This window comes from Betta splendens, chromosome 1 (genome assembly GCF_900634795.4).
Source record: "Betta splendens chromosome 1, fBetSpl5.4, whole genome shotgun sequence".
NCBI lineage: Eukaryota > Metazoa > Chordata > Actinopteri > Anabantiformes > Osphronemidae > Betta > Betta splendens.
In genome coordinates, this window is record NC_040881.3 from 3,106,524 (window position 1) to 3,132,967 (window position 26,444).

Consider the following 26,444-nt stretch of genomic DNA (forward strand, 5'->3'; position numbering starts at 1 on the left):
TGCAGTCGACAACGTCTCCTGCTGCGGGTTGCCATGTCCGTAGACGTCATCATTGTTACGCGCTCCACCTGTGAAACGACATTCAGCTTTTCTACAAAATATATCTTGCTGCTCTTTTAATTAAACATGTAACACGAGTGATTTTTTTTAGATAGTTTTATTATTATTGGTGGCGGAAACCACAGGTCATCTCGAGAATTAGAAACACAAAAGAATCACCTGTCTACGTGAAAGTACTTGAATTTGCATTGTATATATTGTATAAAGTATCATCACAGTTGTAGATTAACGGTAAAGTCGGATGCTCAATTAATTCGATTCCTATCGCAGCTGGTCCATTTTGATCGCACATATATTTAACAATTTATTGATTCTTTTAAAATAACAACAATCACAAACTAAGAACTGAGAAAAAAGGGAATACATTAAAAATCACTTCATGCATGCGATTTATAGTTTGGATTTGTTTTACTATAATAATGGCACAATTTTACTCAGGAAAACATTTTGTATCATATCTAATATAAGTTACTGTGTATTTAGACACATATGACAGTAAATGATACAGATGGTTAATTTTATGTTGGTTTTCAGCAGATCACTTTTAATATCTTTCTCACATCACAACAGTGTAGTATGAACTTTTTCTAAAATTATCCTGCTTTAACACTTCCTATCAACTGTTGTGACCTGCTACACCTGCAGGTGCCGTATCTTGTTCCAGATCCCTCCCCAACTGTGTTGGTGGTTCCTATTGTATCAGTCATCAACAAATCCGGTTTTGTTGATGGTTATATTCAATGCTCCAGCGGTGGTACCGATGATATTTGGGGCCACGACCACACTGCCATGCTGAGCTATTACAGAGGCAGAAGCAGGTGGAGGTGCTGCAGCAGAGGAAGAGGATGAGGAGGAGGAAGAGGAGGGTGCAGATTGTCTCTCTGCTGCAAAGACACAGATCCAGTGAGGACACACGCAGCTTTTAACTAATATTTGTTAGCTTAAGAAGCCCATCATTCACTGTACCTGCATATGCATCCATTAACGTTTGTGCAAGAGCCATCATATGCATATTTTTCAGTATCTCTGCAGTGAGCGACACAGCTGACGCTTCTCCGTAGCTTCGGATCATTTTATCCACAACCTCACACCGGCTCGCCTTCTCCACGCTGCTCGTCGCCATCCGTTTGCAGCTGTCCATGACTCCCACTGTGAGGTACCACCTAAACCTTTTAAAGTCATCGTCTGACAGATCATCAAGAGTATTCAGGAGCAACTCTGGAATCAGCATTTTGGATCACTGAAAATACAGAAGACATAAAGTGTATTTTATATTTACTGATTAACCATTAATTAATTACGTTTCTATACATGCCCTCGATCATGATTAGAAGGTGAATGGAGGCTAAAACTGTACATTAATTTATTAACTTTCAGTTTTGAACAATAAGAAACATGTCCAACAATATAAACATTTTATAATTCAGCCCGTAACCCGTATGATTGATGATACACTGATTTCCTGAAGGCATCTGCGCAAACTGTACCAAGTTCTGCCAACATTCGGCCGCAACTTTTATAAATTGTTCTACTGAGCTTGAAACCAGCACAGCATCGAACAGAACCACCGCAGAATCAGTGCCTTAAAGTGCTGCCGCAACTTATCTAACGGACTTACCGCAAAGCACAGACGTTGAGCTGGTGAATAACGGAATTAAAATGGCGCAGTCTCTACGTTAACTATACTTTCGATTTTATCGCAAAGGAGGCGAGAACAGGAACAAAGCGAGTGTAGTTTACTTGCGTTATTTCTGTGGAGTCAGATGTTTTGTTCCGTCTGAGCAGCTTCGATGTATTGGAGTGTTGAATCAAACTGAGCAAAGGTTTTTAGACACTGCACCACGGCGCCTATTTAGTCTGTATAAGTCTGTATTTGTTTTATTATAACAGTGGCACAATTTCACTTGGAAGCACAGACATTTTGTATCATACCCATTATAAGTTACTGTGTATTTGGGCTCATATGACAGTAAATGATACAGCTGGTTAATTATACGTTGCTTTCCAGCAGGTCACTTTAGTCTGTGGCGTCAATAGCCATTTTACACGGTTTTATCTACCGCGGTGAAGTTAGTTTGACGTTGGACATTCAACAGACATTCGACCGAAAGTACCTCCAGACAAGCGGTCCGTGTTTGAACAAGCGATCCGCATTTAGTGTTCGCTACGCGGACACAGAACGAGAACGCTCGGTACACGAAGACGTTGACTTAGGGACCGTCGATAAATTAATTGAATTTTCTAGAAATTAATAATTCAATAGCGTCCAAACCATATGACCTACTGGTCCAAAACCTGCTCCAATCTATGTGTCCACATGTCCTTCACAGGGCACAACCATTTATATGAGGAAATATTCATGTTGCATATTTTTCTATAATATGTTTGTGTAAATATTACTGTAATTTTTCAATACCGTCCACACCATATGACCCAGTGGTTTAAAACCTTCTCTGAAATATTCATCTACATCCTCTTCACAGGGCACAACCTTTTTTTCTGAGGAAATTGTCATGTTGCATATTTTTCTATAATATTTTAGTATAAATATTACTGTAATTTTTCAATACCGTCCACACCATATGACCTACTGGTTCAAAACCTGCTCCAATCTATGTGTCTACATGTCCTTCACAGGGCACAACCTTTTTTCTGAGGAAATAGTTATGTTGCGTATTTTTCTATAATATTTAGTATAAATATTACTGTAAATTTTCAATACCGTCCAAACTATATGACCTACTGGCTCAAAACCTTCTCTGAAATGTTCATCTACATCCTCTTCACAGGGCACAAGCATTTCTATGAGGAAATAGTCATGTTGCATATTTTTCTATATTATTTTAGTATAAATATTACTGTAATTTTTCAATACCGTCCACACCATATGACCTATTGGTTCAAAACCTCCTCTGAAATGTTCATCTACATCCCCTTCACAGGGCACAACCTTTTTTATGAAGATAAAATCATCTTTCATATTTTTCTATAATATTTTAGTATAAATATTACTGTAATTTTTCAATACCGTCCACACCATATTACCCATTGGTTTAAAACCTCCTCTGAAATGTTCATCTACATCCCCTTCACAGGGCACAACCTTTTTTCTGAGGAAATAGTCATGTTGCATATTTTTCTATAATATTTTTGTGTAAATATTACTGTAATTTTTCAATACCGTCCACACCATATGACCTACTGGTTCAAAACCTCCTCTGAAATGTTCATCTACATCCCCTTCACAGGGCACAACCTTTTTTATGAGGATAAAATCATCTTTCATATTTTTCTATAATATTTAGTATAAATATTACTGTAAATTTTCAATAACGTCCAAACTATATGACCTACTGGCTCAAAACCTTCTCTGAAATGTTCATCTACATCCTCTTCACAGGGCACAACCTTTTTTCTGAGGAAATAGTCATGTTTCATATTTTTCTAAATATTTTTGTGTAAATATTACTGTAATTCTTCAATACCGTCCACACCATATGACCTATTGGTTTAAAACCTCCTCTGAAATGTTCATCTACATCCCCTTCACAGGGCACAACCTTTTTTATGAAGATAAAATCATCTTTCATATTTTTCTATAAAATTTTAGTATAAATATTACTGTAATTTTTCAATACCGTCCACACCATATGACCTATTGGTTCAAAACCTCCTCTGAAATGTTCATCTACATCCCCTTCACAGGGCACAACCTTTTTTATGAAGATAAAATCATCTTTCATATTTTTCTATAATATTTTAGTATAAATATTACTGTAATTTTTCAATACCGTCCACACCATATTACCCATTGGTTTAAAACCTCCTCTGAAATGTTCATCTACATCCCCTTCACAGGGCACAACCTTTTTTCTGAGGAAATAGTCATGTTGCATATTTTTCTATAATATTTTTGTGTAAATATTACTGTAATTTTTCAATACCGTCCACACCATATGACCTACTGGTTCAAAACCTTCTCTGAAATGATCATCTACATCCTCTTCACAGGGCACAACCTTTTTTATGAGGATAAAATCATCTTTCATATTTTTCTATAATATTTAGTATAAATATTACTGTAAATTTTCAATAACGTCCAAACTATATGACCTACTGGCTCAAAACCTTCTCTGAAATGTTCATCTACATCCTCTTCACAGGGCACAAGCATTTCTATGAGGAAATAGTCATGTTGCATATTTTTCTATATTATTTTAGTATAAATATTACTGTAATTTTTCAATACCGTCCACACTATATGACCTACTGGTTCAAAACCTGCTCCAATCTATGTGTCTACATGTCCTTCACAGGGCACAACCATTTTTTTGAGGAAATAGTCATGTTGCATATTTTTCTATAATATTTTAGTATAAATATTACTGTAATTTTTCAATACCGTCCACACCATATGACCTACTGGTTCAAAACCTTCTCTGAAATGTTCATCTACATCTCCTTCACAGGGCACAACCATTTATATGAGGAAATAGTCATGTTGCATATTTTTCTATAATATTTTTGTGTAAATATTACTGTAATTTTTCAATACCGTCCACACTATATGACCTACTGGTTCAAAACCTGCTCCAATCTATGTGTCTACATGTCCTTCACAGTGCACAACCATTTTTTTGAGGAAATAGTCATGTTGCATATTTTTCTATAATATTTTAGTATAAATATTACTGTAATATTTCAATACTGCCCAAACCATGTGACCTACTGGTCCAAAACCTGCTCCAAAATATGTGTCTACAACTCATCATCTCAGACTGGATTCTTTGACTCTGTTGCTTATACATGCAACGTAAGCTGTCCCTCTGATGAGCTTGTTCCTGATTCTGTCAAATCTTGTCACTCCTAAGCTCAGCATTTTCATCTCCGCTACCTCTATCTCTATCTCTGTCTCTTGTCTCTTTCTCACTGCTATCATTTTCAAACCACAGAGCAGAGCTGGTCTCACCACTGTCTTGAAAACCTTTCTTTTGAGTCTTGCTCTAACCTCTTTTCAACACTCCCCATCACATTGAACTGTTGACCCCAAGTACGTGAACCCCTGCACCTTCTTTACCTCATGGCATCAGTGGTGCTCTTACGGGGCATCAAACCATACTCCACACCAGAAAACTTCTCCTCCATTCTTCAGGCATCTTCTCCCAAACAAACTGGTTGGAAACTCCACCGCTGTCTCTTCTGGACACTTTCACACCTCTACAGGTACGTCGTCAGGACCAACATCCTTTTCACTCTTCATCATTCTCATAGCTTTGCTCACCTCATCTGTTTCTGTTATTTCCTGCCCCACAACATCCACATCTTCCTCCATTCTTTCCCTGTCATTCTCCTCATTCATCAGCTCCCTAGAATCCTCCTTTTAGCTTCTCTGCACACTCTCCTGGGTTGTTAGGACCTTTTCATCACTGTCTTTGATCACCCTTATCTGTTGCACATCCTTCCCATCTCTACCTCTCTGTCTGTCTAGTCTGTACAAGTCCTTCTCTTCTTCCTTTGTATCTAACCTGTCATACAGCTCATAGTAAGCTTTCTGTTTGGCCTTTGCCACCTCTTAACTCTACTCTGAGCTTCATTTGTTGTCCTGTCTACTTTCCTCTGTTCTTTCTACATCCCACTTCCTTTTATCCAACCTCTTCCTCTGGATGCATTCCTGTACTTCCTCATTCCACCACCAAGTGTCTTTATCTTTCCTCCATCCAGATGACATACCAAGCACTTTCCTACCTGTTTCCCTGATAACCTCTGCTGTAGTTTCCCAGTCACCTGGAAGGTCTTCCTGACCACCCAGAGCCTGTCTCAACTTCTGCCTTAATTCACAGGTTTCTTCATTCTTTAGCTTCCACCACTTGGTCTTATTTTCTGTCATCTTACTCACCACCATGCGGTGCTGTCTGGCTACACTTTCTCCTACCACCACTTTGCAGTCACTAACCTCTCTCAAATGACCTTGTCTACATAGGATGTAGTCTACCTGCATGCTCTTCCCTCCACTCTTGTGCGTCACTCTGTGTTCCTCTCTATTCCGGAAGTAAGTGTTGACTACAGCCATTTCCATCCTCTTAGCAAAGTCCACCATCTGTCCTTCTAGATTCCTTTTCTTTACACCAAACCTGCCCATCTCCTCCTCATCACCTCTGTTCGCCTCACCAACATGCCTATTGAAGTCTGCTCCAACCACTACCCTCTCTCCTCTGGGTACACTCTCTATGACCTCATCTAACTCACTCCAGAATCTCTCCTTCTCTTCCAACTCACAGCCACTTGTGGAGCATACCCACTGACTACGTTTACCATCATCCCTTCAATTTCTAGCTTTAGGCTCATCACCCTGTCACTTCACCTCTAGAACATTGTTCACAACCTCCCCTTCAGGATCACTCCTATCCCGTTTCTCGTTTCTCTTCCTATACACACCATGGTAGAACACACAACTTTCCCTGTCATTGCACCAACGTTAAGAGTCTCTATTCTCAGATCTATGCTCCTGCCTTTCCTCTTCTCTCTCTGTCCACAACCCCTTCTGTCTGCACTCCTTCTTTGACTAACAGTAGTCCAATTTCCACCAGCAACCTTTAGGGTAACAGCATCGGTTGTCGTTGTTAACCCGATCCAGTATGAAATTCTTATGGACGATTTACATAGTTGTTATTGGCAAGCTGGATGCCCTTCTTAATGCAACACCTTTGATCCAGGCTTGGGACAGGATCAAAGGTCACTGGCTTGCAATCCCTGTGGCTAGATTACATAGTCATGTTGCTTATTTTTCAATAATATTTTAGTGTTAAAACAACAAATATGGTTGTGCCCCAACAAGGAGATGTAGACACACAGTTTGGAGCGGGTTTTGAACCAGTAGGTCATATGCTGTGGACGGTATTGAAATATTACAGTAATATTTATACTAAAATATTATAAAAACATATGAAAGATGATTTGATCCTCATAAAAATGCTTGTGCCCTGTGAAGGGGATGTAGATGAACATTTCAAAGAAGGTTTTGAACCAATAGGTCATATGGTGTGGACGGTATTGAAAAATTACAGTAATATTTATACTAAAATATTTTAGAAAAATATGCAACATGACTATTTCCTCAAAAAAATGGTTGTGCCCTGTGAGAAGGATGTAGACACACAGTTTGGAGCAGGTTTTGGACCAGTAGGTCATATGGTGTGGACGGTATTGAAAAATTACAGTAATATTTATACTAGAATATTATAGAAAAATATGCAACATGACAATTTCCTCAGAAAAAAGATTGTGCCTTGTGAAGGGGATGTAGATGAACATTTCAGAGAAGGTTTTAAACCAATAGGTCATATGGTGTGGACGGTATTGAAAAATTACAGTAATATTTATACTAAAATATTATAGAAAAATATGAAAGATGATTTTATCCTCATAAAAAAGGTTGTGCCCTGTGAAGGGGATGTAGATGAACATTTCAGAGGAGGTTTTAAACCAATAGGTCATATGGTGTGGACGGTATTGAAAAATTACAGTAATATTTACACAAAAATATTTAGAAAAATATGAAACATGACTATTTCCTCAGAAAAAAGGTTGTGCCTTGTGAAGGGGATGTAGATGAACATTTCAGAGAAGGTTTTAAACCAATAGGTCATATGGTGTGGACGGTATTGAAAAATTACAGTAATATTTATACTAAAATATTATAGAAAATATGAAAGATGATTTTATCCTCATAAAAAAGGTTGTGCCCTGTGAAGGGGATGTAGATGAACATTTCAGAGGAGGTTTTGAACCAATAGGTCATATGGTGTGGACGATATTGAAAAATTACAGTAATATTTATACTAAAATAATATAGAAAAATATGCAACATGACTATTTCCTCATAGAAATGCTTGTGCCCTGTGAAGAGGATGTAGATGAACATTTCAGAGAAGGTTTTGAGCCAGTAGGTCATATAGTTTGGACGGTATTGAAAATTTACAGTAATATTTATACTAAATATTATAGAAAAATACGCAACATAACTATTTCCTCAGAAAAAAGGTTGTGCCCTGTGAAGGACATGTAGACACATAGATTGGAGCAGGTTTTGAACCAGTAGGTCATATGGTGTGGACGGTATTGAAAAATTACAGTAATATTTATACTAAAATATTATAGAAAAATATGCAACATGACAATTTCCTCAGAAAAAAAGGTTGTGCCCTGTGAAGAGGATGTAGATGAATATTTCAGAGAAGGTTTTAAACCACTGGGTCATATGGTGTGGACGGTATTGAAAAATTACAGTAATATTTACACAAAAATATTATAGAAAAATATGCAACATGAATATTTCCTCATATAAATGGTTGTGCCCTCTGAAGGACATGTGGACACATAGATTGGAGCAGGTTTTGGACCAGTAGGTCATATGGTTTGGACGCTATTGAATTATTAATATCTAGAAAATTCAATTAATTTATCGACGGTCCCTAAGTCAACTCTTCGTGTACCGAGCGGTCTCGTTCTGTGTCCGCGTAGCCAACACGAAATGCGGATCGCTTGTTCAAACACGGACCGCTTGTCTGGAGGTACTTTCGGTCGAATGTCTGTTGAATGTCCAACGTCAAACTAACTTCACCGCGGTGTTTTACCTGCGGGAACAGCATGTCAGAAAACATTGTGGGACAGTACATTTCTATTCTATATGCCACAAATCTAGATCATTCACAGGCGCTGCAGTCTGTGTCCAGAGCATCAGTTCAGCCTCACACTCACTTCTCTTACAGGTATTTCAACAGGTGTACGTCATAACAGCAGCTTTAAACAGATGACTGAACCTTTCATACAACAGCTTTCTAGCGCCACCTGCTGACACCGACACACAATTAATTTCTACTTCACGTGTTTATTTCGGCTTTTAGGGGTTAAAAGACGCTATTTATCACTCCCTCCAATGAGGCAACGAAGCAGTTCTTTATCATCACAGATGAATTTATTCTTTCCTTCTGAGCACTTGTTGCTCCTTACGTCCGAACAAATCCACCGTCGAACTATGACGTACAGTAAGAGGGAATGGTTACGAATCATCAAAATCCCAAAATAAATGCTTAACCTTCACTTTCTTGCCTGCTTGTACCTTCACTTCTCTCCACATGCTTCTCACTCGTGTACCAGCAAAAAATGTCCGGCGGAACACAAACTTTGTTCCGGGTCCGCATTAACAATCAAATAATTATAAACACACAATAAATATGCAAATAAAATATAAACATGACTTGACATTTATGTCAGTTAAACTCCCACCAAATCACAATGTTTGGGATTTCACTGAACAATCGAACTTTCACTTAACTCTTGAAGATCATACAGGCATAGCATATACCTAAAAATAAGGTATAACCTTTACTCTGCTTCAAGCAGTAGAACAATCTTGTGCACCGGTCTATCTAAATAAACTGGCTTTGAAATACGTCTTCCTTTACTATCTAAAGATGAGTCACTGATCAGAAGTTTAACTTTCCTAACCTTTCCGTCCTTGCTAGGATACACTTCTGCCACCTTTGCCAGCTTCCACTGATTTCTTGGAGAATTATCCTCTTTGAGGATGACAATGTCATTAACCTTAATGTTTCTTCTGTCTCTTTGCCATATTTGCCTCTGCTGAAGATTAAGAAGGTACTCGTTCTTCCACCTAGTCCAGAACTCATTTGCCAGGAACTGCACCTGGCGCCACCTTTTACGCAAGTACAGGTCCTGACTCACAAACTGGCCAGGAGGAGGCAATATTATTCCAGACTTCATCAAAAGCATATGATTGGGAGTGAGAGGTTCCAAGCTTGTTGGATCGTTTAAATGCTCTGTTGTCAGAGGTCTGCTATTTATAATAGCCATCACTTCATACAGAAAAGTTCTAAGCGATGCACAGTCAAGTCTTTTAGCTGATTGATCTAGAATTGCAGTTAGAACACTTCTGATTGTTCGGATCTGTCTCTCCCATACACCTCCCATATGACTGGACGATGGAAAGTTTGTGACGAACTCACATCCATACTCTTTGAGTTGTTCATGATTTAGGTCCTTCATTGCATTCATGAACTCCCTTTGTGCACCCACAAAGTTAGTGCCTTGATCACTCCTCAACTGTCTTACGTTTCCACGTACTGCGATGAATGCACGCAACGCGTTGATGAAAGCGTCTGTTGTAAGATCATCCAACATCTCAATATGTATGGCTCTTGAGCACATGCATGTAAAGAGAAGACCATACCTTTTTAGTTCTTTCCTTCCTTCCTTCACATAGAATGGACCAAAGCAATCCATGCCACAGTATGTGAATGGAGGTGTCATTTCCACTCTTTCTTCAGGCAAATCTGCCATCTTAGGTTCCTGTGCAGTCCGTCTGTACTTCCTGCACCTTGTACACTTGTAAATATGTGAAGCAACAGCACTACTGCACCCTAAGATCCATATGCCATTAGATCGCAGTTCGTTCACAGTCATGTCTCTTCCCTGATGCTGTACTTGCTTATGGTAATGCTTGATAAGCAAAGCAGACACATGACATTCCTTCGGCAAAATTACAGGATGTTTGACATGTGGATGAAGGCTAGCTCTTGTCAAACGTCCCCCTACTCTGAGCACACCATGCTCGTCTACAAATGGATCTAACTTGTGTAACCTTTTGACCTTGTCCTTAGATCTTATTTCCTTGCCTTGCCCTAAATCCTTGATTTCACTGCTGAACCTTTCTCTTTGGACTAGTTTTATAATGAAGCGTTCTGCTTCTTGTCTTTCTTCAACATTTGTGGCTTCATTTAGCTTAGGTTTCAGTCCTTTAATCTGTTGAGCTAAGCGCTTAAGACTAGCAATACCTTTAATGGCTCTTTTCCAGTCAGAAAACTTTGTCAGACGATCTAACAATGTCCTGTCTTCCTTTGCACTGGTTTTGAGCACCTGCACCTTTCGGAGTTCTGGATCATTGTCACTGACTTCTTCCACTTTCACTTCACTTGTGGGTAGCTCCCTTTCCCACAAGAAATCTGGGCCAGTGAGCCAGTTTGAAGCAACAAGCTCATCTGCCGTTAGTCCTCTGGATGCATGATCTGCAGGATTATCTGCAGACTGCACATAATGCCACTGTTGGGGTTCTGTAATTGACCTAATTCTTTGGACTCTATTTGCCACAAACACATGAAAACGTCTTGCATCATTATTTAGGTATCCAAGAACTACCTTTGAGTCAGTCCAAAAATGTTCTTGAAGATCCTTCAGTTCAAGTTCTTCTCTGAGAACACTTGTCCTTGCTGCTACTACTGCTGCAGATAGCTCAAGACGTGGTACCGTGGTTACCTTAGTAGGAGCAACGCGTGCCTTTCCCATAACAAAAGAGCAATGGACTTCTCCATCAGCATTAACTGCTCTAAGGTACGTACACTCTCCATAACCTGTGACACTCGCATCTGAAAAATGATGAAGCTGATATTGCTTAACCTCATAGAAGCTTACTGGTAGGTAAGGTCTTTTGATCTTCACTTTAGACAAATTCTGAAGATCTTCTAGCCAGGATGTCCACTGTGTTCTGAGTTCTTCTGGGAGGGACTCATCCCAACCAACCTTCTCTCTGCACAGTTTCTGTAGAATTTGCTTTCCTCTTAGGACAAACGGAGCTAAGAATCCTAACGGGTCATAGACGGAAGCTACTGTAGACAGTACTCCTCTTCTGGTCAGTGGGTGTTCCTTGACAGTAATTCTGAACTAAAGGTCCTCGGAAGATATGCACCACTGAACACCAAGAGCTCTCTCACAGAGAGGCTCTCCCAAAGCCATGTCCAGGGTTTTGACACTATCAGCACACTCTTCCTCTGGTACTGATTTCAAAACAGGCTTGCTGTTGGAAACAAACTTATGCAGTCTAAGCTTCCCTGTTTTGCAGAGCTCTCTGGCTTCCTTAATGAGTTGGATTGCCTCAGCATCCGACATAACACTCACTAATCCATCATCCACATAAAAACTTCTCTGAATGAATTTAACAGTGCTTTCACTGAACTGATCCTGACACTGACTAGCTAAATGCTTCAACCCAAAGTTAGCACACCCAGGTGAGGAGGCTGCCCCGAACAGATGTACCTTCATTCGAAACACTGATGGTGAAGATTCCAGATCATCATCCTCCCACCATAAGAACCTTAAGTAGTCCTGGTCTTCAGTCTTAACATGAAACTGATGAAACATGCGTTCGACGTCACACATGACAGCTATGGGTCCCTCACGAAACCTACAAAGAACTCCCACCAAGTTGTTTGTAAGATCTGGACCTGTAAGAAGATGGTCATTCAGGGAAGTGTCTTGAAACCTTGCAGAGCAATCAAAGACTACTCGTATCTTCCCTGGCTTTTGAGGGTGGTATACACCATGATGAGGTATATACCAGGCTGGTTCGTTGTTCAATTCCTCGTCTGTGATCTTTTCTGCCTCACCACGAGCTATGAGATCTTTCATGAAGTTCTTATAGTCTGTGTGATATTTCTGGTCTCTCTTGAATCTGCGCTTTAAGCATGACAACCGATGAACAGCACATGCTTTATTGCTAGGCAGGTTTGGTCTGTCTTGTTTGAAAGGCAGGGGCATTTCATAATGACCATCATGTTTCTGCATGATTCCCTCCTTCAGCTTGGTCAAGAAGTGGAAATCTTCCTGAGAAAGTATTGCTTCCTCCACATCTCTTTCACTGAAATCAGATTCTAGGATCTTAATTACATTGTCTGGAGTGGTCAATTCCTTGATTTGAGTCTTACACACATAGTGAACTTCACTCTTAAGTTTAGCTGTAGGTGTGGATTCTGGCATCACTCTCTTTACAATGATGCGATGACTTATTCCAATATCATCACCATGGTGCTCGAACGGCGCAACATAGCTCACTATGCTCCAACCTAGGTCAGTCTTCTGTGCAAAAGGTTGGTTTTCTTCTCCACATACAACTTCTCTAGGTAATAATGCTTGTGGGCAATTATAACCTATTAGGAGACCAATTGCACAGTCCTTCTGTGGAGCCATGTGTGCTGCAAGATGTTCCAAGTGCGGCCATGCCTGAGCTGTCTCTGGAGTTGGAATATGAGTCCGATTGGCAGGAATGAACTCCCGAGTATAAGCTGTTGGCACTGTAACTTTCTTAGAGGAGTCTAGTCCTCTTATCTGTAGACCATTGAGTCTTTTACAAACTACAATTGTCCCTTTAAATGACATTGTAGACAATTTCAGTCTGACTTGTTCTGTGTCCATGTTTAGAACATCTGCTACTTCCTCAAGAATAAATGAAGAATCACTGTGAATCTAACAGAGCATAAACAAGAACTTCCTTGTTTGGATCCTTTGGTGAAGACACATACACCGGGACTATGGCTGAAGTCTGTACACTTTTACCATCTTGTACAACTCTGTTGGACGTGCTTTCGTTACTGACACTTGGTTGTGCTGATTCTTTAGTGCTAACTCTTCCTTTGAATTGTTCTCTCTTTGCTCCTTGTTCACGGTTTGAGCGATCTTCGTGTAAACACGTGGGGTGACGTTTTGAGCAGACTTCACAGACCATCCGATTGGTACATTTCTTAGACTGATGGCCAATGCTCAAACAGCCGAAGCATAGATTTTCACTTCGAATGAATTTGACTCTGTCAGCAACTGCCTTGTCCAGTAATTTGAAACACTTTTGTACACCATGCCCTACTTTCTCACAGAACAGACAGGTGACTCTGTTTCTCTCACTGGTATTGGTTGTGAATATTTTGGAACCTATGGTCTGGGTTTTAGGAGTTACTAATGTCTGATTTTTAATCCTCACCTTATCAGATTCAGTCTGCCGTAATGCTTGATAAGATGTAATAGGATTGCAAGCAATACTGGCCTCTAATGAAAGGAATGTCACAAAATAACTGAACTTCGGGAATCTCCCATGCTCCAGTTGATATTCTGTGGCCTTTCTGTTCCATCTGGTGCTTAACCAGTCGGGTAATTTAGCTGCCAGCTTCTGGTTCTCAAGTCCATCATCAAGGACATTTAGACTTTCATTGTGAGCCATAGCACATTCACAACTGCGCAAGAAGTCCACAAATTTCCTAAACTCAGCACTTTCCTTTGCAGCTACCTTTGGCCAGGAATATAATTTGTCTCTGAAAGCCTTTGCAATTACAAATGGATGTCCATATCGTTCACTGAGCAACTTCCAAGCTGCTTCATATGACTCTTCTGAACCAATTAGAAAGTAACCTTCCAAAGCCTCTCGTGCTGCTCCTCCAACATATCTCTGAAGGAAGAAGATCTTCTCTGAGGTTGGAATGTTTTTCTGCTCAATCAGAGTCTTGAAAGATGCCTTCCAATGAACAAACCTAAGTGGATCTCCACAAAAGACGGTAGGTTCTGGAATGGGGAGCCTGTTTGCTGACATAGCCTCAGCCAAAACCTTCACAAGTGCTCCTGTTTCATTTTGTGTTGGACTACTATTAGAGAACACAACTCTTGGTGGTTGTGGTTCTTGCTTAATCTGACTGACAGTCTGCATGACAATAGGAAGTTCTGCGCTATTTGCTGCAAAACCCTTAACCTGATCATTCTCGTGTTCATCATAAACCTGAAGTTTTGCCTTGGCTGCATTCAGCCTTTTCAATTCCTCCAAACGCTCAAGTTCTCTTTTTAAGTTTTCTACTGACCTCCTTCTTGCGGCGTTCTCCTCTTGTTGTTTCCTTTGGAGAGCGGATTTTCGTTTCTCCCTTTCTATTCTACGCTCTGTTTCTTCCTTTTCCGCTTGCAGATGACAAGCTAATGCAGCTGCTTCTTGTTCTGCAATGATCAACTTCTCTTCAACCTCAAGCTTTTGTAGTTTTTCTTGATATGACTCTTGCTCAGCCATAATCTTTAAGACAGCTTGTGTGGCTGCATACTCAGCAGCAGCTTCTTGTCTTTTGACTGAAGATGTATCAGAGCGCAAAGAATTAATCTTAGAACGACTTGAAGCAGGTGGTGAAACACTGGAAATGGAAGATGCAAATACTGACTTTGCATTAGGCCAAATAATCTGCTCTTCTCTTCCTTGAATTTGCAACTGAGCGTTCTGAACCACTACTTCAGTAATTGATGTACAGTTGTCCATCTTACGACGCATGTCATGAGCTGGACTATCAATTCTTCTGTAGTCATCATAAATATTGTTCAGCTCTGATGCCTCTTTCTGAACGCTGCTAATGTGTTCCTGTAGAATTTCACTGGGATCTTGACTCATTTCAGATTTCTTAGCAACCTTGGTCAGAGCTCTCCATCTTTCATAAATACTGTCAAAGCGTAGCAGAAGAACTTCTAGCTTTTCCTTCTGAAGTTCTTTTCCCTTTTCAGTTAATGTTCGAGCTCTTTCACTCCTTCGAGGCTCTTTAGATATTGTTGTTGGTTGAGGAACATCTGACTGGTCTACCTCTTGCTCTAAACCAGCTAATGCACTCTCAGTGTCTTTGCTTGCCTGAGACATCTTAGAAACTACGTAACAGTCAAAATAGAATTTACCAGGATTAAATTAGCACTGTTAAAACAACCGCGAAGAATTAGCAAGTTATGGTTCTACATATTTCCTTTGCATAAGGTAAACGACACAAATTCACAAACCATACAAAAGGTAACAAGTTGTGGCACTTAATTGAACTTAATTGACCGACCCTTCAATAACAACACTGAACTTCAAAACACTAATATCACGATTACTCTTAAATGTCCAAAGGTAACTTAGATTTCGGTCCTTGTCCTTAACGTTTATAACAGCTTATCTGAGATGCTTGTCGACGACGCGTCAGGAGTCTTGCAGGTCCGCTTCGGCTTGTTGCAGACCGAGTTCGACTATCACTCCCTCCAATGAGGCAACGAAGCAGTTCTTTATCATCACAGATGAATTTATTCTTTCCTTCTGAGCACTTGTTGCTCCTTACGTCCGAACAAATCCACCGTCGAACTATGACGTACAGTAAAACATCACATTTTAAAGAGACAAACAGAATTATAAATAAATGCACAACATAAACCAAACACAAAATAAACGTACCTCGCTGGCTGCACACCCCAGAGGGAATGGTTACGAATCATCAAAATCCCAAAATAAATGCTTAACCTTCACTTTCTTGCCTGCTTGTACCTTCACTTCTCTCCACATGCTTCTCACTCGTGTACCAGCAAAAAATGTCCGGCGGAACACAAACTTTGTTCCGGGTCCGCATTAACAATCAAATAATTATAAACACACAATAAATATGCAAATAAAATATAAACATGACTTGACATTTATGTCAGTTAAACTATTTGAGTCATATTGTATTATGTCATATGTAAATAAGACAGATGTTAAATTATATACAAATTACAGCTGCACATGACTCAGTTTAATGTCTCACTTAAACATTGAATGTGACGTATAAAAAATGTCCAAATATTAAAAAAGTAAATTCTGTGGCGCTGTTTTCTGCTGAACCTTTGTTCATTGTTTTATTGTGTTGTGTGTCAGACCTAAAGTCTATTATTAAGACCACTCGGCTCTAATGGAATTAAAACATCTCCAGATGTGAATGATAAAACACATGCTTCAGTCCCGGTTTGAGACAGTTGAATCCCTTTTAGTTGAGCTCAGGTCATGTTTTATCATTAATGAAGAATCATGGCCTGTGGATGGACTGTTTCCAATGAAGGGGGGCAGTGGGAGCTGCTGTAGCTGAGGAAGAGGAGCAGCTACAGATGCAAAACTGCACATCCAGTAAAGACTCATGGAAGCAAAGACTGGAGGTCAAATAGAATGATTTGCCCCCGATGGGAACAGCTGAATGATGATGAATGGCTATTTCCACACCAGGATGGAGGCTGCACTGTGAAAACCATCAGCAGGTCCACGCTGTGTTTTCATGGGCCAGCAGACCACCTCTGCACTGTATGTGCCCATGCACACGAGCCTACGTGCACGCCGGCCCTTGCCCTCTCTGCTGCAGCACTGCATTACATTATTCTTGACCCTCCCTTCCTTCCTGTCTTGATGTACCAGCAGAGAACGCCCATGGGGGGGGGGGGGGTCAGAGGCCAAAGCAAAGGAATCGCCCGATCATCAGCTTGAGACACTCGCTCACGCCCACATTCCCATAAAGTCCAGTGTAAACACGCTTTTTGTACAGTACATGTCCCGCCTGCATCACTCAGTCCGTAGCGTGGCTTTGGAGAGACAGCACGTCAGCAGCCGCTGATCTGAGCCGGGACGCGAGTAGAGGATGTTTGCTTCCAGATGCCCGGCGGCATCTCTGCTGCTCTGCCTGTTCAGCTCAGGTAGGTGAGACTTCATAGAGCTACACGATACGTGGGAACAGCGATGGGTGAGGTAATGCAGAAATGAGCACCTGTTGTGAACCTGTCAGAGATGTGAAGCTGTGTAAACAGAAATAACAGGCTACTCATCAGGCTGGGAACATATAACAACAAATACGGCAGCCTGAAAACAGCAGCTAAAAGCAAATCACATGAAAAATAAAAGGATAATGACCAAGCACAAAAATAATAACAATATAATAAGAGTAGTTTTACTTTATAACAGTAGCAGCTTTTAAAGGAAACTTTTAAAATCTGTTTTCAGTATTTTGCTCCAAAGGTTAGATTTTCCCAACAGATGTATGAGCCACCACACACACACACACACACACACACACACACACACACACACACACACACACACACACACACACACACAGCTACTGTGGGGGCGATCCTCTGACAGACAGGAGAACCCCGGGATCCAGTGGAACAATGGTCATAGAAACCAAGTGAGCGCTGGACTTGGGCAGGGTGTCCTTCCTTCCTCAGAGGAACACGCTGGGTGTATTCAGAGTGCCGCCAAACAATAGTTCACAATAGATCAGCTAAAAAGGAATATTATTTCATGAGATAGCAAAACTGAAATGACCCTTTGCTGTATTATGTTAAGACAGAGGAAGTGACTCATGGGTTCATACAACTTTCAGCACAGAAGCCACATAAACAGATATGACATCGTATTTGTGTCTGATTCAGACTTTAACATGTACGGTTTTGTGCGTCATTGGGGCAAAGGTGGTAATTGATACGTTTACAGCTTGAGGTAACTTCGTGTCTGTGTTCTTTCTCACTCCTCTGACCCCAGTTAATTCATCTCCTGTGCCTTTTTACACACCTGCTCCCCACCACCCATTGCAAATCTCACCGCCCGCTCCCTCTCCCACGCGCCTCCCATCTCTACCTCCCCCTTCTCTCAGCCCTCACCCGTTCAGGGAGCCTGGAGAGTCCGCGGACGGAGGCCTCTGCCCTCTGACCCTGACCCCGTCCGCTCTGGTAGTCAGGTAACGAGCCTGAGTAACGTCTGAGTGGCTGTTCACCGAGTGACGTGTGTGTGAAACTCTCGCCACAGGTTTGGAGATCCAGTTACAGTCAACTGCTCCGCGTCAACGCCAAACGTGCCTGGTGTGGGTTGGGTGGTGTCACTGGGAGGAGAGGTACTGGGAAACACATATTCACTGGCATGTCACAGCAATAGAACCTCTAATTAGCTCTTTATTGGAAGTGGAGAGGGTGCATTTAAAACAATTATACCAAACTCTAGCTTTCACTGGCTTTGCTCTGTTTTGACTGTAGGAAAAACCTGAGTTCTCCATGACTAGTTTCCTCGTCTGGGGAGTGAAAAGCTTGACGGACTGGAGCATCACGCCTGTGTGCTTCACTCTGGTTGAACAGGGAGGACAGTGCCAACGTCATCTCTCTCTCATAATCTACAGTGAGTTTAAAAATGCATCCTCCATCACGTGGAGGCTTGTTTCTCAGTGTCTCTGTGTCCACAGAGCCTCCGTCCAGCGTGTCCATGGCTGTTCTTAACCACTCTGGGCCGCTGTTGGAGGGCGGTCAGTACACTCTGCTGTGTACAGTACATGATGTGGCTCCTGTTCAGAACCTCGCTGTGACCTTCTACCGAGGACACACAGCCCTCGGTCGTGTACGATCCAACGCCACCACAAAGACGCCCGTAACCGAGACCTTTAGTCTGGACATCGTCCCGAGCAAAGAGGACGATGGAGTCCAGTACTGGTGTGAAGCCAGGCTAGAACTGGGCCCTGCAGGACCACAGCGCCCTCCAGCTGTGGTCTCTCCAAAGCTCACGTCCACCGTCCACTGTGAGTGAAGCCGTTTCTTCTTCCTGTTCTCGCACCAAAAGCTTTTCCCTGTGATGAATAAAGCCCCTTCCCCATCCTCAGTTGGCCCCCAGCTCACTTGTCCTGCAAAGCTGTGGGTGAAGGAGGGAGAGAGGCTGGGGTGCGAGGTGAGGGGGAATCCTCCGCCGCTCGTCAACTGGTACAGAGACGGCGAGAACGTCACGCTGCCCACGCGCTCCAAGCGCTGGCACAGTGGGAGGTACACCGTGTGCGCGGAGGGGGTTCTAGGACACAAGGAGTTCACCGTGGAGGTGGAGGTGCTGCCCACTAACGGTACAGTCTCAACTCGGACTTGTTCATTGCATCCAAGTACCAGGAAAGCAAACGTTATCCCACTGATGGACTGGTTTCCTCCCCCTCCTTTTAGGAAGCGCCGCCGGCTCCAGCAGAGGCTTCCTGCTGGGCGTCCTCCTCATTCAGTTCACCCACTGGCTGTAAAAAGACAATGCTGCTCCTCGTTGTCATGAACTGTCCGACTGTGAGAAATGTTCCCGAGTGCTTTTTAAAATTAGCCTCTTTTTGTGCATCTTCTCATTTGAAGGGCTTCTGTCCAGGTACATGTTTTACTGTTTTTTGCAACACTTCTTAACGAGTCTTTTTGTTCTGTAACCTGCACAAGTGCCCAGTCTCATCTGTTCCAGAGCAACAGCTGATCTGCTCTAACAACTATACTAACATAGCTGTTACTGTGATACACCTTTTTCCTAAACCACTGTAATAAATGTCCTTTTAATACATGGATTTAAAAGTGTAGTGCCTTACACATTCCTACTATATCAGAATAAAACTATCAACAGGTTGTTAGTAAACCATTTGTGTAGAATCCATTGAAACAGAAATGAGCTGCATTGTTAAACTGAATATTCAGACCCACCTTATATTAATCATATTAATGTGCCCACAGCACTCCATATTGACAGAAAAACACAGAATTGTTGAGATATTTGCAGATTTATAAAAAAAGAAAAATTGAAATACCACATGGTCATAAGGGTTCAGACCCGTTGCTTAGTATTTAGCAGAAACACCCTTTTGAGCAAACAGCCACGAGTCTTAACGGGAACGATGCCACGAGTTCATCACGCCTGGATTCAGGGATCCTCTGCTATTCTTCTTGCAGACCTTCTGCAGTTGGGTCAGGTTGGTGGTAAACGTTGGTGCACAGCCACGTCCAGGTCTACTCAAATGCTCAGTTGGGTTTAAGTCAGAGCTCTGGCTCGATTCAAGAACCCTCACTCATCATTGTGAAGCCACTCCTCCATTATTGTAGCTGTGTGCTTTGGGTCATTGTCTTCAAACTCCACGTGGGCTTCCATGGGGCCACTCTACCATGAAGCCGACTGGTGGAGAGCGCCAGTGATGGCTGACTTCCTACAACCTTCTCCCGTCTGCATCTCTGGAGCTCATCCCCAGTGATCTTTACCTCTCACACCAAGGCTCTTCATCAGACAGCTCAGTTTGACCAAACAGCGAGCTCTAGACAGGGTTCTGGTCGTCCCGAGCGTCTCCCAATTAAATATTAGTGAGGCCACTGTGCTCTTAGGAACCTTAAGTGCAGCAGATTTATTTTTGTCGCCTTGGCCAACCCTGTGTGAGCTCTTCAGGCAGTTGCTCTGACTTCATGAGTCTCATTGGCTCTGACATGCACTGTAAGTTGTAAAGTATTATATAAACAGGTGTGTCTTTCCTAATCAAGTCCAATCAGTATAAATCAAAATGTAGGTGTAGAACCATCTCAAGGATGATTAGAAGAAATGGGCAGCGGAGTTAAATATCACTGCAAAGGGTCTGAACACTTATAATCATGTGATATTTCAGTTTGTCTTTAATAAATCTGCAAAAATGTTAATTCTGTATTTTTCCTGTCAATATGGGGGCACTGTGTGAACAAAAACAAAAAAAGGAAAAATGTATTCAGTCATTTAAAGGGGTCTGAATACTTTCCACACCCACTGCACAAACAACGAGAACACATCCACAAGTGAGAATCACAGTCAGTTTCATATTAGCAGTGTAACTTTATTTTTTTTAGTTTGTTTCTTCATTTTTACTCCCACTTTGTGATGCTGGTCACGTCTGAGAAAACAAAAATATTAAACTGTCTGCTAGTGTACATCACTGACCCACAGCTACAATATGAAAACACTGACATTGTACAAGATATTTAAAGTACTAATAACATATCTAGAATAAGGAAACTATTTCAGAGAGAACTTACTCTGAATCAGTATGAGCTCCGTCATTCAACGGCTGTGTCGTCCTCATTAGAAGTGGCCTGCATGGCATCCATGGCCATGTTTCCATCCTGCAGCAGCTGGGGCACAACCACAGGACAGGTCCCAGTCAGCGGGAACCCGACGGGGCTGCACTGAGGCGGGGGGGGGGGGGAGCGGAGGGCTGCTCCCGTCCAGGCCGAACCTCCACTGCTCCACTGAAGGCTGAAACTTGGCAACGGCCGCCGTCAGAAGCTCCTGAGGGACGGGCAGCGGTGGCTCCTGGGCCAGCGCTTGGTCGGCAAGCAGGTCCAGGAGTGAACGGGCGGGAGGCGCCGGGGCGCCGGGCAGAGGCTTCCGCGACTCCACCGACGCAGAGGAACGACGAGCGGCCGCTGCCGGCGGTTTCAGGGTAGCGTCTTCGCTCCTCACTGCACAAAGCGCTGGCAAATCGGGGATATTTGAGCTCTCAACGTCGGGTTCTTGAAGGTCTTTTAGGGGTTGAGTTCCCTGCAGAGCCGCCGACTGCTTCTTATCAGACCGGGACTTCTTTACTCTGATGACAAATGTAAAACTCAACATTTAACACAAATTTCCGTTGTCCAATTAGGACGTTTGGGAATCATCTCCATAACTTACGGTAGTGACGTGAGGAGACCCAGTAGGTTCCTGCTCTCCTTCATCAGGACCCTAGAAACAGAGTTAATAATGGAAATCTGATGTGTGAAGGGTGCGTGGGCTACGGGCTCAGCACCGTCAACAAACAGCACAGTACCTGGACTGCATCCATCCTTTGGGCCAAAGGGGCTTCACCTCATTGTCCAGGAAAGTCTTCAGGTGTTCCTCCATCTCTTGGCCATTTCTTTCCTTTGTAAACTTCTCCATTCTTGGCTTTAAGACATGGCACAAACATTGTCTGAATGAAAGAAAAACCATAATACGTTAGTTGAAATAACCAGTCAGGACCGTTTAGTGTCGGCGCGTCTGACCGGATCTCCTGATCCCACTTGAACAGCTTCTTGGGGCCTCCTCTCTTCCCATGTTTCTCCTCCACATTGTCCTCGGTGGCAGCGCGGCCGTCCTTCCTGCTCTCTGCTGCCCTGACACAGAGAGAGAGAGAGACACGCACACAGACAGACACGCACGCACACACACAGACAGACAGACAGACAGACAGACAGACAGACAGACAGACAGACAGACAGACAGACAGACAGACAGACAGACAGACAGACAGACAGACAGACAGACAGACACGCACACACAGACACACACACACACGCACGCACGCACGCAGGCAGGCAGACAGACACGCACACAGACAGACACGCACACAGTCAGACACGCACACAGACAGACACGCGCACACAGACAGACACGCGCACACAGACAGACACGCGCACACAGACAGACACGCACACAGACAGACACGCACACAGACACGCACACAGACACGCACACAGACACGCACACAGACACGCACACACAGACACGCACACACAGACACGCACACACAGACACGCACACACAGTCTGCCTCCAGCGGATCACAGGGGAAGCACTAAGGCCGCAGCGTGAATCAACTCACTCACTTTGAGACCTTGACTGTCTCGTGCGCGCGGCAGGTCTCATGGTAACGCGCCATCTGCTCACTCATAGCTCTGCTGACGGCCTCCTTAAGCTTCTGAATGGGATCCTGCGCGTCGGGAGCTTCCGTCTGCTCACGAAAGCACAAAACACAGTGTAGCCGCGAGCACAAGCCGTGCAGCGAGCGCAGACGAGGCCTCACCGCGTGCGCGGCCAGCAGCTTCTTGACCCGTTTGAGCAGCGTGTCTTTGCTGCAGGGCAGGAAGGACGACAGGTGTGCGAACACCTTGGAGCGCACCTGGCCGCCCCGCTCCCGGCACTTCAGCTCAATGCTGGAGGAGGACACAGGCAGCGGGTCGATAAGGGCGGCGGCGCACGGTGGACGCGTGTGACCCACACAAACGTGGGCCGTGACTCACTCGAGCAGGATGGAGTTCACTTCTGCAGTGAAGAACTTGAGCTTCGACTCGCCCTCAGAGGTCTTCGCAGCCTGAAACAGAGAACGGAGGTGGTCTGTGGCTCAGCGCTGCAGGTTCTCCATTTGATTGACAGGCGTCTAAAGAGCCCTCACCAGCAGGAGTCTGTGAATGGCATCCTCCAACCCGGGGGCGAGTCCCTCCAGCAGAGGGACCGCAGGCGGAGGCGACGCGGCCTCTGGCTGCAGCCGTTCCTGTTGTAAATGAGCCTTTTGACGCGCCGGCGTCAACGGGTTCGGACTCTCTGCCGGTTCTGCAGGTTGTGTCTCTGCCGGTGGAGGAGGTGCTTTTGGCAGCAGCGTCTCTTCGCTGACATCTAATAAAGAGTCGAGGTCAATGTCGAAGTCCACGGCGCTGGCTGCCTGGATGAGAGCGTGGTCGTTGGTGGATCCGATCAGACTGAGCAGCGGGTCGGTCGTTCCCAAAGCGCCGCCTCCGGCCGCGTCGGCCGGAACCGGAACCAGACACGGAAACACGGCGGCTGCAGCGGCGCTCGCGGCCGCCCTCTGATTGGCCTTCTCCACTTTCTGACGCTCCTTCTCCTTCTCTCTCTGAAACTTTCGCAGCATGCTGGTGACGCTGAGGGTCCCCGCCGCCTTCTTCTTCTTCCACTTTGTTGGTCCAATGTCAGACAAAGTGCTATGAAGAAGAAAAAAATCACTTACCATCACAAGAAAATCCACACACAATGTCCCTTTTTAGAAGATGCTTCAAAGAAAAAGAGTCAAACTGACGTTGGCTGAGGATCCAAACCGCTTTTGATCTCTTCATTTTGTCGGCGTCGCTTCCTCTTCGGCTTCCCTTGTCTGTTATTCAGTTTATGCTTCTAGGAATTCATGTTACATTCAAAAGACAAAACAAAAACAAGATATACTTCAATAAAATGCTGCATCGTCCAGTTTAACTGCGATATTCAAGTACTGATACACAGTATACACTGAGAAAAACTTCAGGATGTACGAACGTCTTACTTTTTCTTGTGCTGTGAAGTCCTCGGTGTCGGTTTCTGTGTCGGACGCCTGGCGGAACTGCAGCAAACCGGAATTCACGTAGAAACCACCAAACTTGGTGGTGATGGAGGCCGGAACAAACTCATCATACTGAGACAGAGGCAAGAGCTGACAGAATTAGGAATAAGGTGAAAAACAAAACCCCAAAACCACCAAAATACACAAGACTCACAGCTTCAGAGTTGTCGATGAAAGAGTCCTCGTCATCGTAACCGTATCCGATATCAATCAGATCCTGAAGACGGTCCCTCTTCCTAGATTTTCCACCCTAAAACACAATGATACAGTTATGCTAATTGTCCAATACAGTGAGGCCACTGCAGAAAGAGAGGACATGCATGAAGCCAAGTGATCTGCTCCTGCACGGACTCCAAACCAGGACACTGACTTCATTTGCAGCAAACATCAGGAACATCTACGGGAAAACCTGAGGCCACTCACATATTTTGCCTCCAGCTTCCTCGCGACAGCAGCCGCCTCATCGTCCTCTCTCTCCGCTTCAGACCTGCTCTGTGGGACTTTAGGTTTTGTGTGACTGATCTACACAAACAGTGTGACGTCAGTCATATTGCACAGAACACGAAGAGCTCTGTTCTGAGGATGTCAGAGTTGAGTCCTTCAGGTGTTAAACAGCGCAAACTCACAATTACACTGAAATGTGTGTAACAGAAAGAGTCGCAACACTAAAGGGTGTCAACCTGACACATGATACAAGTGTTAATTATGTAAATAAATGTTATTTAAAAGAACTTGGTGGAAGTCACTGTGCAGCTGAAGCCTCAGCTTCCTAAAACCCCACCTCGCTCTCCAGCAGCTGGCTGTAGCTGAACTCCGGGAAGCTCCCGTCGTCGGGCTCGAACAAGGCGAGGACCAGCCGGACTGTGCCGGTGTCGGCGGGTCGGGCTTCGTCCGCCGGACGTCCACCCGGCGGCTTCTGGGCCGGAGGCCGCTGCTCGCAGGGCAGCGTGGTGAAGTGGCTCCGTCGAGGCTCGGCCATGTCAGCAGGTGAGTCGGGTCAACGCAGCGCCGGCGCGTGAGGGTTCGTTAAGTGGCAGCACGTGCGTTCAGCCGCTAATCACGGTGGACTCAAATTAAATGAGAGAACGTGGAGCAAGTTTATAGTTTCAAAGATCACGGGCTTTGGTTTGATGAACATCGAACTAGTAGAGGACATATGAAGAAAACTAAACGATTAAAAAAGTGGTGAAGTCAAAGCTCGATGCAGAGAGCTGTACTAAGCATTGTTCGCCACGCGGGGGCGCTGGAGGTCCACGAGGAGGAGGAGGAGCAGGTCCGAGTGAAAGTGAAAAGCCTGAAGTTAAATTAGGGCCATTTTAACTTTGAGGACAATGGATTCATCCACACACAGTCACAGGCTAAGCGCATGTTGTGTTCTAAAGTTGTATGTTCTATGGAACTGCTTGTGTTGACCCACTGGTTAACCGCTGTCCTAATACTGGCCAACCTTTTGTTTCAGTCCTAATTTAAGAGCTAACTGCTTGATCTGTTATCACATCATGGACACGCGCTCTTTTTCATCAGCTGTGATCTGACAGTGGTTTGTTTGTTAGGGCACGTTTTCTGACCCAGCTACAGCCACACGTAAACCCGCGTTCCTTTTCATGCAGCCGGCCTCCGTTTGCAGCAAATTGACTTTGACAATTACAATAACAGGATAATTGCAATCTGTCACCATGCATTTTCTGTTAGCCTATCACAAAATAGCTAATCTGAGCACCGTTCACTCCACACACACGTCCCAGATCTGCTTTACACACACAGTCCCCATGCTTTGTAATTAGAAATGAATTTCACGGTGTGAGGCTTTTAATGCAAATACTGTGGCTCTTTTTTCAGCTTCCTGACCAACAGG

The 26,444-nt window shown here is 43.6% G+C and overlaps 4 protein-coding genes across 6 annotated transcripts; 1 reads left to right on the forward strand and 3 right to left on the reverse strand.

Annotated features, from left to right (window-relative positions):
• Positions 1–138: 138 nt before the first annotated feature.
• Positions 139–16,362, reverse strand: LOC114858307 (interferon-inducible protein AIM2). Of its 2 annotated transcripts, XR_003786360.3 has the most exons (3): positions 12,169–16,362; positions 1,027–1,300; positions 139–944 (listed from the first exon to the last, which is right to left on the reverse strand). XR_003786360.3 is itself a non-coding variant. In XM_029155459.3 (2 exons), exons 1-2 carry the CDS (start codon positions 1,289–1,291, stop codon positions 760–762), a joined length of 450 nt encoding a protein of 149 aa, XP_029011292.1. In that variant the 5' UTR covers positions 1,292–1,300; the 3' UTR covers positions 139–759. The 2 variants fall into 2 exon arrangements, 1 of the variants encoding a protein (XP_029011292.1); XM_029155459.3 differs by lacking the exon at positions 12,169–16,362.
• On the reverse strand, positions 9,308–16,361 carry LOC129604449 (uncharacterized). The gene is made up of 2 exons (XM_055510739.1): positions 16,121–16,361; positions 9,308–16,030 (listed from the first exon to the last, which is right to left on the reverse strand). The coding sequence occupies exon 2, from the start codon at positions 15,554–15,556 to the stop codon at positions 13,364–13,366; it is 2,193 nt and encodes a 730-aa protein (XP_055366714.1). The 5' UTR covers positions 15,557–16,030; positions 16,121–16,361; the 3' UTR covers positions 9,308–13,363.
• Positions 16,363–16,364: 2 nt separating the features above from the next.
• Positions 16,365–20,095, forward strand: LOC114858340 (hemicentin-1-like). Of its 2 annotated transcripts, none has more exons than XM_029155495.3 (7): positions 16,365–17,379; positions 18,227–18,422; positions 18,491–18,575; positions 18,715–18,853; positions 18,918–19,247; positions 19,329–19,559; positions 19,654–20,095. In XM_029155495.3, the coding sequence occupies exons 1-7, from the start codon at positions 17,325–17,327 to the stop codon at positions 19,722–19,724; spliced, it is 1,107 nt and encodes a 368-aa protein (XP_029011328.1). In that variant the 5' UTR covers positions 16,365–17,324; the 3' UTR covers positions 19,725–20,095. The 2 variants fall into 2 exon arrangements, with proteins under 2 accessions (XP_029011328.1, XP_055366721.1); XM_055510746.1 differs by having other exon boundaries at positions 18,339–18,422.
• A 1,189-nt stretch (positions 20,096–21,284) lies between these two features.
• Positions 21,285–25,720, reverse strand: ubn1 (ubinuclein 1). Its single transcript, XM_041071998.2, is given in 15 exon segments — positions 21,285–21,362; positions 21,505–21,672; positions 21,674–22,055; positions 22,139–22,189; positions 22,275–22,415; positions 22,489–22,599; positions 23,091–23,215; positions 23,288–23,417; positions 23,505–23,575; positions 23,657–24,200; positions 24,296–24,387; positions 24,533–24,661; positions 24,744–24,839; positions 25,013–25,111; positions 25,371–25,720. Coding segments are annotated over 14 exon segments (2,316 nt in total). The 5' UTR covers positions 25,569–25,720; the 3' UTR covers positions 21,285–21,362; positions 21,505–21,525.
• Between the last annotated feature and the right edge of the window lie 724 nt (positions 25,721–26,444).

Bases quoted from the DNA above. Each gene is read 5' to 3' on its own strand.
- LOC114858307 (XM_029155459.3), bottom strand. From the start codon at position 1,291: ATGCTGATTCCAGAGTTGCTCCTGAATACTCTTGATGATCTGTCAGAC. The intron at 945-1,026 runs GTACAGTGAATG...GTGTCTTTGCAG, and splicing joins GTTAATGGATGCATATGCAG to CAGAGAGACAATCTGCACCC.
- LOC129604449 (XM_055510739.1), bottom strand. From the start codon at position 15,556: ATGTCTCAGGCAAGCAAAGACACTGAGAGTGCATTAGCTGGTTTAGAG.
- LOC114858340 (XM_029155495.3), top strand. From the start codon at position 17,325: ATGTTTGCTTCCAGATGCCCGGCGGCATCTCTGCTGCTCTGCCTGTTC. The intron at 18,576-18,714 runs GTACTGGGAAAC...TTTTGACTGTAG, and splicing joins TGGTGTCACTGGGAGGAGAG to GAAAAACCTGAGTTCTCCAT. The intron at 18,854-18,917 runs GTGAGTTTAAAA...CTGTGTCCACAG, and splicing joins TCTCTCTCTCATAATCTACA to AGCCTCCGTCCAGCGTGTCC.